This window comes from Danio rerio, chromosome 10 (genome assembly GCF_049306965.1).
Source record: "Danio rerio strain Tuebingen ecotype United States chromosome 10, GRCz12tu, whole genome shotgun sequence".
NCBI classification, from domain to species: Eukaryota; Metazoa; Chordata; class Actinopteri; order Cypriniformes; family Danionidae; genus Danio; species Danio rerio.
The window spans coordinates 8358811-8379697 of NC_133185.1; the positions used below are offsets into that span (position 1 = coordinate 8358811).

At 39.4% G+C, this 20887-nt stretch overlaps 1 protein-coding gene across 2 annotated transcripts; it reads right to left on the bottom strand.

Moving 5' to 3' along the window:
- Positions 1 to 2612: 2612 nt before the first annotated feature.
- mat2aa (methionine adenosyltransferase 2Aa) lies at positions 2613 to 15281 on the bottom strand. Of its 2 annotated transcripts, none has more exons than NM_001290080.1 (9): positions 14907 to 15281; positions 8888 to 8965; positions 8669 to 8791; positions 6219 to 6331; positions 5991 to 6134; positions 5388 to 5606; positions 4934 to 5116; positions 4718 to 4851; positions 2613 to 4523 (listed from the first exon to the last, which is right to left on the bottom strand). In NM_001290080.1, exons 1-9 carry the CDS (start codon positions 14995 to 14997, stop codon positions 4421 to 4423), a joined length of 1188 nt encoding a protein of 395 aa, NP_001277009.1. In that variant the 5' UTR covers positions 14998 to 15281; the 3' UTR covers positions 2613 to 4420. The 2 variants fall into 2 exon arrangements, with proteins under 2 accessions (NP_001277009.1, XP_073769618.1); XM_073913517.1 differs by having other exon boundaries at positions 2725 to 4523; positions 6219 to 6710; positions 6802 to 8791; positions 14907 to 15154.
- Between the last annotated feature and the right edge of the window lie 5606 nt (positions 15282 to 20887).

Genomic DNA, 20887 nt, shown 5'->3' on the forward strand with positions numbered 1-20887 from the left:
ATGCTATTTTGAAGTAGCTAATTTACTTATGATGCATGTCTTTGGACGTTGGGAGGAAACCAGCAAACCCCACACGAACTCTGCACAGAAACTCAGACTGATTCGGAGAGGGGCCGAAGCAGCGGCGTTCTTGCTGTGATTCAACAATGCTAAGTCCTGGGCCACTATGCTGCCCTATTAGAGAAGGAGAGGAGTAGAGGCAGAAAGGGGGACTCTTCATGACGAAGATGAAAAGTAGAGAGCTCTTGCGGTCACACTTGACTTTTCTCCCCACAGACTTCCATTTATACGCACTCGAATGTGTCAGACCGGAAACGCAGGGTCATGCGTTAAGCTGCCTTTCCACTGCACACGAAATTTGGACACGACTGTCGGATTACGCCCCTTGTGGCAGTCGCACAGAATTTTTTAGTTCTAACATCCACCATGGGAGAAGCTGTTCTCGCAGTGTCCGAAATAAAATCAAGAGTCTATATTCTCTTTGCGTTCATCATGGTTGAATAAATGAATGAATACTAGAAACTCTTAGACCATTAAAATATTGGAGGGAATGTGGAGACAACAAAACATTATTACTTGCATTTAAGAATAGAAATGTTTTTTTTTTTTTTTTTAAATACTTTGATTTACCAAAAATAACCAAATAAATGACTATTTCTCATCTCACCCACATGGACCTGCTTAGACAACACTGGAATACATCACATGCAGTCGGTCGGTCGCATACGGTCTAGTCACAGGAGTTCAAATATTTCAACGGATCCGCAGCTCAAATCGGACCCGAATTTTCCACATACAGAGAACTTCGGAACTCCACGCAGCTCCCACACTACTCTCCATTGGAAATGAATGACTTCCGGTCTGTCGCTTGTCATGTTCAGCAGTATGAATTGAGCTGTGGATCCTTTGAAATATTTGAACTCCTGCGACTAGACTGTATGAGACCTGCCGACCGGATATGACGTATTCGAGTGTTGTCAAAGCAGATCCGTGCGCACGAGATGAGAAATAGGAGTTTATTTGGTTATTATATTATTTATTAATTATAAAAAGTCTATATTTAAAAATAAAAACAAATTACTTTCTTTTCTTTTATAAAAGAAAGTAATAAAATATATTTTTAATGTTGTCTCCACATTCCCTCCAATATTTTAGCGGTCTATGAGTTTCTAATATCCATTTATCCATTAAACTATGTAAACGCACAGAATAAAGGCTCTTGCTTTTGCCCGCCTTTATTTCGGAAACCGTGAGAATCAGCTTCTTCCCGTGGTGCACGACAAAACTGAAAATACTGTGCGGCTGGCACAAGGGGGCGTTTCCGACAGTCGTGTCCAAATGTCGTGTGCAGTGGAAAGGCGGCTTTGTTTGAGTGTGCAAAATTCTGTCGTACGGCGCTGTGAAAAGGGGCGGGATTAAACAAGATTATTAGACATTTAAAAAGCGAGCGATTGCTCCATGTTTTAAGTTTCGGTCCAGAGAAGTCATGTTTTATCCTCAATTGGTCTCACGCTGTCAAGTGATGCGATTTCGCAGGTCAGAGGTCACCAAGCTTGAACTTTGCACCGCAGCAACCAGCGAAACTAAAACGAATGACCCTGCGTTTCCGGTCTGACGCATCAGCGTGCATATGAATGGAAATCTATGGGAGTAAAAGCCAGTGTGACCGCAGCTTTATGGTTCAGAAAATTAAACATGCTAGACTTTCTGAAATGGTGTCGCAGACATGGTATCAGTTGTTGTGAACTAAGCCACATTAAAAGGGAGGAGATGATTGAATCTTGGGTCACAGCATCCATTTGTCGATTATGACTCCCCACGACACCCTTTGTCAAGGAAATCATGCTAAAATAGTGTGATCGGACCACTATTTCTATGTTAGTCCTAAGTTTTGGAACTAGCCAATTGACCGAGCCCACTTTGTTTTGCCCAATCAGAATTGTGCAACTAAACCACGCACATAATAATAATAAAAGAAAACAGGAAAGCACTGACAAGTGGGATAATGGAGTCTTCCACTTCAGAAGCATTAATAGTTAAATTAATTTTAAAAATAGCGTTCTTAACGTTGAAATAATTTGGTTTTTAGAGCCACAAAAAAAAAAAAAAAAAAAAAAACAGCCCTATTCGTATAGCATTATATTTATATTCATCAGTTTGGCCTGATCACCAAGGTGGAATAACGTTATCTACTATGTATGATTACTTGTGAACACAAAACAAATTCTACAGCATTTCAGAGGGAGAAAAGTATACTGTATCTGTATTAAGAAATAACTGGTGGAAATAAACGTGCAGCCCCTATAAAGGACCCAGTGTCATTTCATGTTTAAACTATGTGACCTGAGCTTTTCAAGACCAACCTTACTGAAGACCTTGGCTGATGTGTGCTGACGTTTCTTCTACAAGATTTTTGGGGTCAGTGATGAAATATGGCATAAGACATTTACAACCATTTTAAATGTTCTTATGAACTTTCCCTATTGATAAAGCAAAAATATCATAAACATTTTCAATGAAGTCAAGTGTTTCTACAGCAGCAAAGCTGCACAGACAGATTTCAGGACACTGAAGACTACAATGCAAAAATTCAGTTATCAATCATAACTAAACTCAAGCATAATATTTGAATATAGCATTGTAATTAATTATTTTAAAAAAGTTCAAAATCAATAATTTGCTATATTATTGCACCAAAATGTGAAATACCATAAAACAACAGTGTTAAGGGTCAGAATTTTTATTCAGTTCACTTATATAAGGGACAGAACCATCATGGAGCATTGAAAGGAAGGGAATTCAGGAATTAGCTGTGGATTCACAAGTGGATTCACGAGAGGAAACTCAGGAAGAAAGAAGAGCAGGTGAACAAAGTGGGGAGGGAGGAGGAAAAAGTGAGACAAAGGAAAAAAAACAATAGAAAAAGGCACTTCTACTCTTTCAGTAACCAGTCTGATGCACCAATCTCTGGAATTAAAACAAAAATATATCGTTGGAAATAAAAACAGAAGATGAGCTATATATATTTATAAAAGACTGCAACCCGAGCGCACCCAGCAGACAGAGCATGTAAACGAAGCCAGTTTCTCTGTACAACACCAGCTAGACTCGCTTCCGTCTGCGGGAGCGCCGGGAGTCCTGAACGTAAAACGTGTGCGCGAGTGCATATGGACAGTCTCATCTACCTGCCTTCGCTCTCGTAAAAAAAGTAACAATGGTCACAGTTACCAGCGCCAGCCTGTGGCAAGAGCCCAAAGCTTTCTGTAGGACACCGAGGGAAGACCACAGGGCCGGCGCGTGGGACATACACCATGACGACGGTGTTCAAGCAAAGGAAAAAAACAAACAAATATTCATTGTCTTTAAAAACGATTCCTTTCATGTACAAAAAGTAATAAAGGCAGTCACACCTTGAGATCCCAGGCTTTTCTGTACCGACGCCAAGGCTCAAGAGGATCACCCAGCAAATATTAGGTTGAGTTTTCAAGTATGGAGCGATTCAATAGGCAGAGGCGTCCTCTCTGCCCCGGTGAGGGAGCAAAGCTTCTCTGTATCTACGCCCGCTATCACCGAACACAGAGGGAGTGCTTTGCCTCTGCCGTGGTCTAGTAGAACATCACATAACAGCTACCAGAAGGTTTCATCCGGAATCACCATTGAGACAAGGGGGGAGGGGGTTTCGGGGAATGAGGTTTGCATCACCGGTCCTGCAGAACCACAGAAGTTGGTAGCAGCTTCTGACTTCTCTGTAACACGTCAGAAATAAAAACAACATGGCCTGCGGACACCGGGAGTAAACCATCATGACAATACACGCATGATCATGTAAAAAAAAAGTCTCATAAAATTTCTCAATCCAATCCCTGCATTAAAGTAACTTGTACGCTTTTGTGTTGAATCCAACCTTTGTTTTCCTTATTCCTATTCTGCCTACATTTCACGGGAAGTTAATCCCAAACAGGATGGTACAGGTAATGTGGTGGACCTGGAAAATGGTAAGCATTGGTTCACTTCGTGGGGTAAAACAAAAAGTTGTGGGGTTAGTGCTTCAGCTAGTAATGCATAGCATCACAGAACAACCTTTGACCCCCATTTGTGCCGTTACTTGATCATTCAAGCAAGTAGGTAAGGAAAAAAGGGCCGAAGAGAGACAGGTGGGCAAGAGGGTGCATAAAGTCAAACTGAACAAAAACCAAACAGCCACCATCCACAGATCATTCGAAAACAATACAGCAAAGAACAGGACTGAAGGTAGAGCGGCATTGGGACAGCGCCGTTGAGGGGGGAATTACCTTTGGGAATGGGGTGAATGTGAGGTAAGGAGAGAGGGGTTTTGGTACTTCTCCCCCCTCCAGTGGGTTGAGTAGGTTTCTCTGTAATGTACACCTACTGCCCAAGGAAAGGAGGGGGGGTTACAGATTTAGTATTTAAGCTTTTTGGGTACTTCCCAGGGGAAGGACTCGCGGCCAAAGTGGCCATAGGCGGCGGTGCGCTGGTAGATGGGCTTCTTCAGGTCCAGCTCTCTGGAATTGTACAGGAGACAGAGTGAGACAATTGCCAAAGAGAAAGGAGGACGTTCAGTCAAACTCAACGAGCCTCACTAACATTAACTGCAGAGACTAACTCTGGAAACAACTCGGGAGCAAATCCCACAATTCATGGGAAAAATCGTCAAACCAAGAGGCAGAGGTTGGGCCACCCGAGGAGCACATTTTACCTGACGATGACGCCGGGACGGAGGTCAAAGTTCTTCTTCACGATCTCCAGCAGCTCCTTCTCACTCCTCTGGGAGGTCCCATAGTGGAAGATGGAGACGGACAAGGGGTGGGCCACTCCAATGGCATAAGACACCTGAGAAAAGCGTACAATTGTTTAAACAGTCTCTAATCTATGCCAAACAAATCCATACTACAAAGCACTGCTAAATATTCACCTGGACCAGGACGCGTTTGCACAATCCAGCCTTCACAAGAGACTTGGCCACCCATCGGGCTGCATAAGCAGCTGAACGGTCAACTTTAGTATAGTCTTTTCCAGAGAATGCACCACCTCCATGAGCACCCCAGCCTCCATAAGTGTCCACGATGATCTTACGGCCAGTCAAACCAGCATCTCCCTATAAGAGCATGTATCTTTAAGTATCATGCTGCTTTTACAAAAAGGCTTTAACAAAAATCAATAATAATAATAATAATAATAATAATAATAATAATAAAAGTCAGTTGGTTGCCATTTTAAAAAGCACTAAAACTACATAAATTATTAAACTAACTGTAATAAACATTGATAAAACGTATTTAAAAATAGATGTAAAAAACATACTTATACAAAAAAATATATAATTCTGCACTGTATTGAAATGTACAGTAAATAGTAGTGTTTTGAACCTGTGGGCCTCCGATGACAAAGCGGCCGCTGGGCTGCAGATGATAGATGGTGTCATCATCCAGGTAGACATTCGGCACCACAGCCTTCACCACCTTCTCCTTCAGAGCATCACGCATCTCATCCAGACAGACTACATCATCATGCTGAACAGACACTACAATGGTGTGCACACGAACCGGAAGCATGGCACCGCGGTCCTGCCTGTACTGGACAGTCACCTGAAGAAAACGGTATTCAGAATGTCGATTTGCTTTTCAAGAATCACATCAGTGACACTCTTGATTTCTGGAATAACAAGTTGTGAAATCTAAACGATTTTTAAAATGTATAAATATTATACAGGCACCATGAACATAATGGAACATTCTAAAACACATTGTTGACCTGTATATTCTTTTAATTCTTTCTCCAGTACTTACATGTCATTAAGCAGACACTTATTCAAAGTGATTTACAAGTGATGATCAAAATAAGCACTTCAATTCAGAGTATCAATATATGAAGCCATCACAAGCCTAAGCTATATTACTATAATAATAATAATATATATATATATATATATATATATATAAAATAATTCTTTCTCCTCAGTCTCATCTCACCTGGGTCTTGGAGTCAGGTCGCAACCAAGGCAGAGTGCCGTTGCGGCGCAGCTCCGCCATTTTAGCGTTCAGCTTGTGAGCCAGGACAATAGTGAGAGGCATGCACTCCTCAGTCTCGTCAGTGGCATAACCAAACATCAAACCCTACAAAGTAAATAAGTCCAGTAAATACCAGCATTCTTCTTTCAGACCAAGCCACCTTTTGGAGTATGAATAAATGGCTCTTGCCTGGTCTCCAGCTCCAACATCCTCCTCATTGCGGTCAAGGTGAACCCCTTGAGCAATATCAGGTGACTGCTGCTCAAGAGCCACAAGCACATTGCAGGTCTTGTAGTCAAACCCTTAAAGTACAACACAGGGATTAAACTATTGTACTTTAAATCCTACTGACAGATGGAAATGATTAACCGGTAGGCATTATGAGATACTGAGTCATCCAACAATTTTAAACTTGGCTTGGTTAGTTGGGGTCATAAGATCTCACTTATGGCTCTTTTCCACTGACTGGTACAGTACAGTATGGTTCGGGTCGGTACGGGTCACCTTTAGCAGGCTTGCGTTTCCACTACAAAGGGTACCCTTTTCGGTGGGTGTGGTGTACGACAAAGTTTAAGACGACGTCATGGTCGCTCGAATAAATGTCTACAGTAAGGCAGTACGGGTCATTTACATATCATATGAGAAGCACTTCTCACAAAACAGATGCTTTATAAACAAATACTTGTTTATAAATGTTTATTACTAACTTTTCTATGAACAGGAGTTGATTATAACTGCAGATCAATGACAGTGCGAAATAGGCTACTGAAACGTCTGTAATTATATAAAATAATTACAAATGCAACATATATGAACACATACAGCTCCTTACGGTCTCCGATATATTATTAATTACAGAAAAACTACACACATCATACATTTAGTACTTATGAGTTCAAAAACACACGCAATATAGCCCAGTCAGCGCAAACCTCTCATCTGTGTCTGTAATCTTCACCAGCACTTGCAAACTCAGAGAATAATTTTGTCATTCCCAGTTCATAATAGTCTAAAAGGCAAAGATAAACATGGCAGTTTGTTCATGATTCAGGTTGTTAAACACTTTTGCTCTTGTGTTTTGCCGGGTTTCTCCTTTTTTTCCACGCTTTACTCGAATAAGCGAATACCGCTTGCAGTTCTAGACGGTCCCGTAAAGCAACAACAGGACGCGGCAGATTTTGTTCTTCTTTGCATTGTGTCCGTTCACCTAGACGACGACACGGTTTGTTTGAGCCCGGGTCATCCATCGCTGGTTATTTTATGCATATAGTACATCCATGTAATCTCTCGGCTGTGTATTAGAACATGGCGGATCCTTTGTTTACATTTTGTCTAGCTCCACGAGCTTGTGACGTATCTCTGTAACCAATCAGCGTTCGGCTGCACGTGTAGCTCCACCTTTTGATACCCTTTCTCATTTTTGGGACCCTTTCGAAAGGGTGCCGAAAAAGTGGTACGGTACAGTTTGGTTCGGTATGCTTATTGACAGTGGAAACGGCCATAAAAGCGTACCAAACCGAACCACTCAGTGAAAACGGGCCAATATAGTCAATCATATCCTTCAACAATGACAGTTTGTAATGAACCAAATCAGCCATTTTTATTATTACACCTTTTTCCCGTAAAGCTTAAGACACATTGTACAAAGTGACAAGAATAATAAAAAAATAAGTACATTTACACTACAAAAGTTCAGGATTTTTACTAGTTTTTTTTACATTTTGTTCCTGAAAAAGCTACAATTGACATGTCCAAGTAAACTCCCAAAATGAAAAAGTAATACATTTACGCCCCATTCACACGTGGCGTCAGCGTCAACGCCTCCCATTCACTTTGAATGGGTGACGTCAGGCGTTGGCGAACTACATTGTGGATCCATCGGCGCCGCTTCAGAAGCGTTGCTCACTGCAGAAGTTGGGACTAGCTCAACTTTAAGCGCTGATGGAAGCGTCAGCCAATCAGATCGCTGTATGCAAACACACTAGCTCAGACAGTGGCCTATTGCTGACTGAATTTCATTGGCTGACGCTTCTATGACGATCGGTTCAGCTCCAACTTCAGACTTGCCTCAAGTCAAGCGTTGACGCTGAAGCCCCGTGTGAATGGGGCGTTGATGTTGTTGCTCAATTGTTTCCTGACAGCGTTTCCTAACCTGGTTCCTAAAGGCACACCAACAGGACATCTTTTTGGACGCCTCTCCTATCTGACCCATTAAGTTCAGGTTTTGTATCTCTTTTATGTTATGAGTTGATTCAAAGGTTTCAGATTAGGAAAAGCTTTAAAATGTGCATTACTGGTGTGCCTGCAGGAACAGAGTTGGGAAACACTTTCCTAATGGTTCATCAGCATAGTGTGGATTTACATCACATTACAACCAACCATGGGGACATCTTATACAGCATATTACAAAAACTACTGAACGACTGTCATGACTTCTCTACAAGTACTATTTACTAACAAGATGACAGTGTCAAATTATGACCTGGCATTGGTAAAATAAAGTTTTGGGCTTTTTTCCCCCACAAAATGTCATGCAAATGTGAAACTTTAAATATGCAAAGAGAAAAATTTCCATTGTTGGCTACCAATGTCATGTAACCATAACTTAATAGCACCCCTAATGTTTCTTGGTGTTTTACCTTTAGAAGAGTCATCATAGCCAATGTGCTTGATGGTGTCCCTGACTACCTTCTGATAGTCCACTACAGCATGAGAAGTGATCTCTCCGGCCAGCAAGATCATTCCAGTCTTGGCGACAGTCTCTGTCAGGATTGATTGATAAAGGTTAAGACACAGTGAAGACTCTATTTGCACCATGGAGTAAAAAAAGTGCAGAAAAAGCATAATTTGACACTCACCACATGCTACTTTGGCATCAGGATCCTGTTTGAGGTGGGCGTCCAACACAGCGTCACTGATCTGGTCACAAATCTTGTCTGGAACAGAAGAAAGGGTACGGAATGTTTCAATTAGCTCATACAAACAGGTTAAATTAAGCAACAGCTAACTGCCAGAGATTTACCAAATAACTTGGGGGTCCCATGACATCTATATATTGCTGCTCTCTGGTAATTTGAGGTGCTTTATCCTCATTAATAAATCACTTACAAGACTGTGTGTAATGAATGAATGTAATTTTTCTTTCATTTGCACACCACGGTTGTGCTTTAGCAGATTTTGAATTTTAGACTGACAGCAAAAACATATGTACAAAATGTACAATACTACAGAAAAAAATACTAATGACTCAATCACAGAAAATTGTAATTTAAAGATGAAATCTTACTGACATGAGCAAAGCAGCGGCCCGAAAGACAGTGGAAATTTGTTCAAGATAAGATGATTATTTTAGGGCTGGCTTATGATCAATAAAAAGACTCTTAACAACAAATGATCACTTTAACAAATGCACGATGATAAACTCCTATATGAACAAATACATTTTTGAAGCACAAAATAAACATGAAATTCTAATACAGAAATAAGTATAACGCGCTGCACTCTTTGAGATGGTTAAAACCTTTAACTTTTCACATTCGTCCATGTAAGCAGGGAATAAAAAAAAAATCTCTATTTTTTCTAACAATATGGCTTCAGGTATAAACCAGTTAAGCTCTGGGGCTATTTGGGGGTAATTTCGCCTTAATTTGGCCTTTCGATTTAAAAAGCTTCACATACCCACATGCAGAGGTGCAAATACAAAGGTTTAGTATCATTTGAAAGGAAACCCTTTGAAATTTCATAAAGTTAAAAATTAAAAACAATTGTATATATTGTCTGTGTTATAATAAACACAAAAAAAGTGTTTTTTTTTTATAAACTGAAGTTTGGAAATGTGTAAATCAGGCCTCGAGTGCTCATGCACCCTGGAAACAATTGATTTCTTTCCAGCAGGTGTCAGCAAACACAGGAAAATGATTTTTTTCTTTATAATTTATGCAAGTTATTCTATTCCAACTGCAAGGAGGAAAAATGCCTTTTTTTCCCCGCCTACCAATTTTTAAAGTCTCCCTATTGACCTTATTCTCAAATGCGGAAGTGCGCCTGTTTTCGCGATTGTCTTAGAACTTCCGTTTCAGTCGCCTATGGGAGAAATGACTAAGAATAATAAACGGCAAAAAACGGTCAAACTACTAGCTCTACAAACAAATGTTTGCATGACTATACAGACCAAGTAGAATAATATAACAAGGAAATATCAGTTTGCGACATCAAACAGCAAAATGAGCAGTTTTTAATGTCTAAAAATGAATGGAAGTGAATGAGACCGGAAGTCTCGAGCCAAAAAGATTCAAATGGCTGCGCCCACTCGTCTGCGGAAAATAACGTCAATAACTCTCATACAGTAAATAAACGCAATATCTCAATGTCATTTTACAGAAAACCTTTGAAATTACAAAAAGAACTGCTGAAAGTGATAGATATTATTATATATGTTGTCTGTCCAATGATAAACAACCTCAACACAAACCGCTTTTAGTTTATTGTTCTAAAGCCTGATTTAGAAAGTGTATAACTCAGGCCCTGTATGCTCCATCAAACTGCAGATTGTTTTGATTGTTACCAGCATTTGTCAGGAGACACTAGAAAAAAGGATTTTGTTTTTATCACATAGTATGCAATAATTATTTTAGTTCAAGCGAAGGGTGGGAAAATAATAACTTTTTTGCATCCGATCTGTGACTTTTACCCACTCTGTTATGGAAACCTCTCTTCCCGTTCGTCAAGCAATATCTCAGTTACTGATTGGCTGATCAAGGCTCATTATACATCAGCGTAAAGCCAAGATATTATACATCGTGTAAATACCTTTGTTACAGTACAACAAATATCAAAGTGATGTGTATCCGTTGAAAATAGACATTCTAAGCTTTCACATGTCAATATGGTGTTGTTGATGCAGACAGGCCTCTTAAATCTATTGTTATTCTCCTGATGACATCATTTTGTCCGCGGTACTGGGCACGCAGAGTTTAACTGGTTAAACAATCATTGTGATTATTATTTTTTTTTAAAAACTGTTAAAAGAACATCACGTCCACACTACTAATGTGCGTCACTGCCCAGTTCACGCCTCTGGCAAATGTAATTGGCTTTCACAAAACTCTGAAAAGCACTTTATTGCCATCAGCTCCATTACATGATTGGCTTACAAGCCTCATGTGATACAGGAGATCATTTAACAATGAAACAGACAAGGAAGTTGCAATTGATGCAGTTGCAACGATTTCCATAAAACAGGAGAAGCACATTAGCGCACTGCAGCTTCTCAAATGGAGGCAGGAATGCCCATACTGGCACTCCACTACAGCCCCTGGAGTAAGCGTCTATATTTAGGGCAGAGGTAAGCCAAGTTAATCAGCTGCAGCGGGTCTGCAAACCCTCCCCCACTCCATCAGCACCGAACTTAGACCTGCGCTGAGCTCATTAGAAAGCACGGTGACGCAGTATCAGGGCAAAGGAACGAGAGGGGAAAGTTCGCCCCACGTGTACAGGTGTGAGTTCATGAATGATAGAATCGGGACAAACATCACCAGTTCATAAACAAACCTTACGATAGTACACAAACACTATAGTTGATAGTACACAACCTTTTACTAGTAGCTGACCTCACTGTACAAAGTGCACTTACACTCACTGGCAGCGTGCAAACATTTGGTGTCCCTAAAATAGACACGAAATACAAGTCAACCTGCTCTTCTCTGAGACTTAAGTATGGGTGGGTGACAAACACTTGCCAGGGTTACTATTTTATCATAGCTTAACAATTCGATTTTTTTTATGTTTGCTTTTAGGCCATCAATACACTTGTGTACAGCAAACAAAATATTGATGACTCACCCTGCACTAACAGATCGGTCCAATAAAACGCTCAAGAAAGCCCCCCCCCCCCTTCATTTTCTGCAACTCACAGAAAGAATAGCTGAAGGAAATTCTATTTTAGTAGCTGTACATTTACACAGTATTGAAAATACTGCGACAAATTCTATGCAAGTTTTTTTTTATCTAAATCTCAAATCTGACTCTAAAGATGCCTTGTTCAAATTTGACTCACTGAAAGAGTCCAATATTTGAATTCTAGAGTTAAATAAAGCACATAAGCTCTGTTAATGGGAGGTATAATCTACTCCATCTTCATTGCCATTTGCAATGAATCATATGAATTCTTCTTTCATTGAGGCTGTAAATGTACATCTAGCCCCTGCGATTTAAAGGGTCACGAAACACTATTAGGACACCTATTTCACTAAAAAGTGTAAATTGGTTGTTTTTGCGTTATTTCAAGCAAATTCGTACTTCCTGTTTGAAACGAATTTTTGAAGCTGCGTCACGGTCATGACATAATAGCCTGTATTCCAGCGTGCAGACTGGACGTCTGTGCCAGTGTGCGTCTTATTACGTCTTACAGTGTGATGCATTAATGCATGAGTAAGGCTTGGTTCAAACCAATCAGCGCGCTCTATTGTGCAACTTCATTAATATTCATTAGTGTCACCGTGTTTACACCACAGAGATGCCACGTTGTGTTAGCAAAACAAGCGTGAAGTGTTGCTTTTATAGTTTGCTGCCGTCAAGTTTCGTTTTCATTTTCTCTCTGTGAGAGCTCATCTGGATCACGTGTGGATTAACAGTGTACGCGATGCGCAACAACAATAACTTGCGTGTCTAAGGAGGATTATTGTTTACCTGAGTGCTGTTCTCATCTGCAAATGCTGAGATCCGGATTCACTTGTAGTATTCTCTTCATAAATACGCAGCTTTAGTTGCTGGGGATTGTCCTGTCTCTACAGATTTGGTAAGTGAGCGACTAGTGCTCTTTGTTTATTCAGTTTGTTCGTATCGAACTAAGTTAACTATTGCACTGAGTGCAAACATGTTAGCACCGCATTTAGTGACCGGAATAACACACGCAGCTTTCTGACACTACCTGCCGTGTGCATCTAAGTTTCCGGGAAATGCGGAGGGTTTTTTTTTTCTCTCATTCGCCATGCGGTATCACACATTGCATGAAAAAAACACGCTTAGAGCAGTTCCTCGAATCAAATATCTCGTTTGTCGCGAGGGGCATGAATGAATTCCCTGAATGAAAGAGCCAAACTGCAGTTAAAGTCCACCATTTAATCATTTGGCAAATAATTCGACTGCAGATGTCCATGTAGGTTAAACACCATCACTTTCTCCTGTGTGTATTTTGACTGAAACTCTCGCGTGCCCAAATAGACACTCCCACACCCTCCCACTTTAGTTCCTCCGACACTCCCCCCTAAACAGAGCTGGACACGCCCACTTTTCTGACTTTTTCCAAAGTAGAGGTGTGAAAACACCCTGCTAAAACGAGGGGGTTTCATGGCCCTTTAAAATATTTTATTTGCTTTAAAATCAAAATGTAACATTGTGATGATTGGGGTGTTAACTTTTAATGTTAGTACTCTTAAATAAATCCCCTAACAATACAGAAAAAGTGTGCTCAGGCCCTCTATTATGACTGGTTTGCATGAACAGAACAGAGACAAAACAGTGCTTGACAAGGGCTCATTCTGAAATCACATGCTCAGAAATACACAGAATCAAACAAAGACGTGTGTAGCATAATCACATCCCTCCCCATTACGACATGACTGCAAAGGCCTTGGTCACTTATTATTAATAATTGTGTATTGTTTAACTAGAACAATTTGTCCCACCTTTCTTAGTGCCTGCGGCTCTCACATTTTCAGGAGTCATTCACCTTTTTGTATCTTTTCAATTCTTTTCACGTCTAAAAGTATGCTGTTATACAACTGATAGTATGAACTGCATACTTGAGACCCGAAGCGGACGCAGTGGGTTTGTTCTCGCACTGGTTTTATGATTACTGCGTACTCCTTTGACGTACAGGATAAACGCAGCGCAGATGGCACGATGGTCGTCGCAGTAGTCCAATACAACTGTTTAACAAAATACACGCATACCGCCGCAATAAAGCACGTGCTGCGTGAACGCCCCTGTCTTCTGAACAGCTGCCCATGGTTAAAGCAGCGTTCGGACTTCATGTGTCCCGGGCCTAAAAGGTGCGCTGACGCAATACTCACGGGCAGTTGAGCGAGATAGAAAGTTTACACCATGTGATGGTGTGTCAGTGCACAAGGACGACAAAAAAAAAAAACATTGTCTCAGGGCGCACACAACACATCGACGATAAATATTTAACGGCCTCACGGTCGTCCACAAAACAGTTGCTGGTCTTATAGGCCATGCGAATTTTGATAATAACTAACAAAGAAACTGGATGATCATGTTCATAGAGGGCTTAAAGGATCAAAACCTCACATTAACGTTACACGCATGGAACCTTTACCGGATAAACCGGCATTACAACAACACAAACAAACAACGTTATTGCGCGGGTCCGCATTGCACAAGAACACATGTTCCGCGAGCCCGCCGACAACATGGCCACCACGCGCGCGCACAGGCTTCAAACGGAAATGGTCACAAGGAGCCACTATAGCGCGTCTAATACTTATTTTACCCATTCTGTTATATAAAAAACATACTAAAATTATAAATGGCCCATTTAATGCATTCACGATCTATAATTTTATGACGCTTTGGGCTTCAAACACGACGAGGCCGCCGCGCGTGGCCTGGGATTACAAACACAGATTAACCAACCATATATTTACAAACACCACATTTTACGTACATCTAAAAACGCGGATTAAATCAACTGCAAGAATAAGAAAATTCTGCGCATTTACACAAAAAAAAAATAATACAGATCAGCAGTTATTAGCACGTGTTAGCCAATGGCTCTCGTGCCTGATCGTGTTTACCTCCCGCGCGACCTTGTAAAATAAAAAAAAAACCTTTAAATATATGTGTTATGATACATACCAGGGTGTCCTTCGCCGACAGACTCCGACGTGAACAAAAAGCAGTCTTCATCAATCAGAGAGTTGTGAAAGCCGTTCAGTTGTCCGTTCATATTGATTGTATTGTTACGCTCTTCTAAATCTGTTTCTAATCGGGTTTGTTTCGCCGGTCTAGCGTGTCAGTTTCTGCTTTTCTAACGTCGGTGTTAAATAGATGTTTCTGATGTTTCTCTGTCTCGAACACGCTGCGTAGACTTGACCTCAAATGCTCACGCCAGCCGGTCTTCAAGGTTTTATCCCTCCTACTTCACTCCAAACTCAAGCGTCACTCGGGCGCGCCCCCGTCCGTCTTCCATTAAGCCAATAAGAAAGGACGCCAGGGCCCTACAACGGCAAGGAGGAGACAAAGAAGGCCCAGCTTATATATACTGCGTTAAATGTATACATTTAGATAGGAATTTCTGAGAAATTTACTAAATAAAAAAGCGAAAATAAAACCGCACATATAAAAAAAGACTGGGATTACTTTGTTGAAAGCATTTTTTTTAAAGATGTCTAATATAGGCGTCTAAACAACGTTAGTCCAGATGATAGACAGTGTAACTGTCTGCTAGCGCCGCCAGTACCAGCAGGCTATCGCAGAAACTCAATTGAAAATACTGGGGTAAAATAAACTGTCATATTTTAAAGACATGGCAGAGAGAAATGGAATTTAATGCAATGCTTCTTATCCGATCCCTTCTTATTCCGAGACCCACTTTATATCATATATGTCAGGCAGTGAAGATCTGTGATTTTTTAAGAAAACACCTTAAACGGGACGATTTTGTAATCAAAGACAGTTCACAGGAAGTCGTTGGGCTGCCTGGCTGAAAATGAAAAGTATGTGTGTGCCTACAGCCTATTCCTGGAGCTGTTTATCCCTTTACACATTTTATAAGATCTTCATTTTAACAAAAGTACAATAGGAATGTTTAGTCAATTAATCAGCAATTACAAAATAGACGTAAAACAATACTTTTTTTCTTTGTTTGTTCTTTGTATTTCTAGCTTCACTCTTAAAAGCTGTGTATCTGCAGGCCTTATTGAGTTAAATTTAAAACTTTTAAAAACCATAGTAAATTAAATGCAAGACCTTTATGACAATGTTGGTCTCATTTGTAGTCGTAATGCTGAAATTATATGATTGGAGAAGAGAAACAAATAACACAAAGAAATCAAAAACTTTTAAATGAGCATTACTGTATGAGGAGTCACATGGACACAGAACAATTAAGACCTGTTTATGTCTTTTTTAAAGATCTAGAACACAAAACAAGAGTGAATTTAAGTCATTTTAAAATCTAAAGTGCTTATATACTTTTGGTAATACCCTGTGAAGCCTAAACTAAATTACTAAATTAGTTAAAATTGTCAAAACCAAACCATTCAAGAAAATCAAACTACATCTGTGAACGCAAGTTCAGACAATGTCATGTTTTATAGACACATTCCTTACCGTCTCCTTAATGTTGATATTGTTATATATATTTCCTTCTGAAATTTCTCTTCTGAATTAAATTCCAATGGTCTTTCTAAAGTCATTAGCATGTGATGTAAGATTACGTAATGCAGTCCCACAGGTGAGAATTTATGTAAAAGGCACTTTGTCCTTGGCCAATGTGTAACCTCACATCAGGAATGTTTGTTGGTCTAGGGAGAGGAACTTTGGACTTGGCAAAGCTAAGCGTTAATTGCTGAATCGCAGCTTATTAAATGCAAGTAAATGAAGTGTGTGGGCAGAGCTGTTAAGCCTGTCTTTCTACTCTGCTGATTGTGCTCCAGGAGATCATGTAGTTGCTATGTAATTACATAAAAAAGTAAGGTTTTGTAATGTTCTGTGAGTCACATGCTCAACAAGACTGCATTTATTTGATTGTAAACACAATAAAAGAGCCAATTAGAATTATTATTGTGGAAAATAGCATTTGTCTAGTTTAATATTTGAAATGTTATTATAATTTATATAATTCTCATAGCAAAGCTACATTTTCCACAAATAGCATGTGACTTTCTTTTTTAGGCATATTCAGCATAATTATAATCTATCACATTTGCTCAAAGCTCAATTTTTTCATGTTCAATTACACTCACACACTTCACTCAGCAAGGGGCCTCTTTTATCCTTTCTAATCTGTATGGCTTTGAGAGTGCCTGGAGGTTCAGAGGCCGTGGGCTTTACAGTGAAACTCTGAGGTCGTTAAGTACATCCATCCATATAGGGTCCAAAAGTTGGAGACAACTTGCAAAATATGTTTCGTTTTGCATTTTGTCCTTATTTTGCACATCTGTCATATTGATCACTTGAGTCGAAGGTTCACATCTTCCTCTTTTGAATACAGTTTTAATTAACTTTAAAAAAAAACACTCCAAATTTCTGGTGTGTGTGTTTAGCCTTCTTAAAATGAACCAATGTAAAGGTGATGTGGAGAAATTGGACACAGGGACATTTGATCATGGTATTTGACACCAGGAAGCTGTGCTTACCACACCATATTCTTGTTGCTATTGTGTTGTAAATTGCTCTGTTATGATGCAAAGCATGAATAGTGTTCTTTGGGTAACACTTTACAATAACAGTACATGAATAATGATGTATTAATATGTAAACTAAACATTACTTTATTATGAATTAATGATGAGTTAAGGTATGCACTAATCATGAATTAACTTTAAGTACAACATGATTCACATGAGTTCATGTGTGAATAACAACTACCTTAATTACTTGTTTGTAAATGTTGTTAATTAATGTATTAATTAACATTTAAGTTTAGGCTAAATGTAACCAACATGAACTCATGAGCTTTATAGTTATGTCATGACTTTACTTGGAGGGGCACATCACTATTAACTCATCCTTAACTACTTATGAACTCCTCTTCATGTTGATGTTGACAGAACACTTTTGTATTGTTATTCAGTGTAAACTCACTAGTTGGACGTGTATAAGGAGTTCGTGAGTAGTTAAGAATTGGTTAATGATGATGTGCCCCTCCAAGTAAAGTCACAACATAATTATACATTAACATATCATGAGTTCATCATGGTTAAATTAAGCATAAACTAATGTGGTACTTAATACATTAATTAACAAACAATCATGAACTAACAAGTAATTAAGGTAGCCATTATTCACACACGAACTCATATGAATCATGTTGTAGTAAAGTTAATTCATAATTAGTGCATAACTTAACTCATCATTAATTCATAATAAAGTAATGTTTAGTTTACATATTAATACATCATTATTCATGTACTGTTATTGTAAAGTGTTACCGTTCTTTGTTACTTAGCATTCATTTGCAAGTGTTTGTGAACAAAACGACCTTAGGGATTTCAATCTGCCATGAATGCTCGTTTGCTGAATATTGGCATCTCATGTAATTTGTGGGTAAATTATCATCATATTTCTATAAGATGTCAAGACAAGTCCTGAAAGCATGTTATATGATTAGTTTGTTCATTTCTTTGAAACAGACATGCTTAGGTTAATGCTACAAAAATATAAAACTTGCCCATTTATCAGTCTATTTTGTCAAATTATAAAACTATGTTGTATTTATTAATATTAGAGCTTGAGCAGATGCTTTCTCAACTCTTGTTTTCCAACAACTGTCACTTCTCATAATTGGGGCCTGAGCACCAAGGTGCAGATGAACTATTGGCATGTTTTTCAACTACAATCACTGGCCACTTTATTAGGTCACCTATTCATTATTGCAAATGTATAATTAGCCAATCACATGGCAGAAACTTAATGCATTTAGGCATTCAATGGCACCCAGTAAGTGACAGTTGTCACCAAAATTGGACAATGGAATCCTGGAAAAAACTATTGCCTGGTCTGAGTCTCGATTTCTACTGCAACATTCGGATGGTAGGGTCAGAATTTGGCATCAACAACATAAAAACATGCATCCATCCTGCCTTGTATCAATGGTTCACGCTGGTGGTGGTGTAATGGTGTGGGGATATTTTCTTGGCACACTTTGGGCCCAATAGTAACAATTCAGCATTGTGTCAATGCCACAACCTACCTGAGTATTGTTGCTGACCATGTCCATCCCTTTATGGCCACAGTGTACCCATCTTTAGATGGCTACTTCCAGCAGGATAACGCAACATGTCATAAAGTGTGAATCATCTCAGACTGGTTTCTTGAACATGACAATATGTTCACGGTACTCAAATGGCCTCTACAGTCACAAGACCTCAATCCAATAGAGCACCTTTGGGATGTGGTAGAACGGTAGATTTGCATCATGGATGTGTGGCTGACAAATCTGCAGCAACTGTGTGATGCTATCATGGCAATGCGGATCAAATTATCCGAGAAATATTTCCAGGACCTTGCTGACTCTATGCCACGAACGATTAAGGCAGTTCTGAAGGCAAAAGGGGGTCCAACCCGATACTAGTAGGATGTACCTAATAAAGTGACCAGTAAGTGTATGTTTGATCTTGTTTCTGCTTTAGTCAGTGCATGCCCCTATTTTTGAGGGCTTTATATTGTGACCGATAGAGTTCAAATGCACTTCAAGTTAGGAAAACTTAATGCAAATAGAAAATTAGCAATCTTATCAAACTGAGATCCGGTTGACATCACATTCTCACAAATCCCACAACACATTCAATTATGAAACAGACAACCATTGCACAGACTGCAATGGAAATGTGTCGACGACCCCGAAAAGCGATGAACCTGTCCTGATCAGGATGTTCCACTTACTTTTAACAGAAACTAGCCCATTCTGCTATTTTTGAGGTCCCCTGAAACATTTATGTTGTGGTCTGCAATGTTTGCAGCATGTTTCTGTATTTGCCTATGTTTTGAGAATTTGTGAATGAATGTCAACTGAGGAAGATATTTATCCAATTTGTTTGTGTTTTTCTATTTATAAGTAACTTGCAGCCCTCTTGCCCACTGTAGTCCAATACTTCTAAAACTTTGCAAATACATCATACATGCGCAAAATGTGAATCTTTTGTGGTGATCAAGCTTGAGCACAAACCCAGGGCTCTATGGTGCCACCAATAAAGGCTGGGGATGTTTTGTACTTGCACATGAGGTGTTTTCCAACTTGCATTCTTTTGTACAAATGGTGCAATTAGAGTGTTAACACTGAATATTCAGAAAAGAAAAGTGCACTTTAAACGCCTGAATGATGCGCTTAATTAATAAGATAAGTTGTACACATCACGTTCTCAACTCTCGCTGCTATAAGAAGCTACAAAAATAAATAGACCATTGAAAGTGGACTCAATATTAACCATATACTTTTCTGAATATATTTTTGTTTTTGTTCAACTCATCATCATATTGTTCCAAACCCCTGAACAAAAAAAAAACATCTTTAAAGCAGACCATATGCCGTCAGTGGTTCAATCTGATTAAAAAATTTAAGAATTATCTTTACTACTTGTTCAAACTACTTATTTAAAATGAGCTAAAACAACCCAATTATTGATTTTTTACTATATATTTTATGTTCAATCCACTTAAATTTGTTAATTTAACAAGTTAACTTAATTCCTTCATTTTGTCCCAACATAAAATAATTGTGTGGAACCCAGTATTTATTTATTTGTTTTTACAGCGAACAAGAATACTTTTGTGCTCACATAAAACAAAAATAATGACTTTGTTCAAAAGTTTCTTCACCTCAGTGTCAGTATATGGCGCATGTGTTGCACTTAGTCGACTGATGTATATGATGCTGATGTATATCATAGATTTCATCTGTGCTTTGTTTTAAACATTGGCATTTAGGGTATACATTAGGTTAGTGGTCCCAAACCAAACCATATTATTAGGGGCCCACGACCCCCACCCCTGCTCTTCAGATTTCCTTGCGAATAACCCCCCCCCCCCCCACCTCTTTACTTTCGTCCGTGTTGTCAGGGCTCGTGGTGGCCAGCGGTGCCCCTGGTTGTAGGCCTTTAAAAAAAGTGTATTAT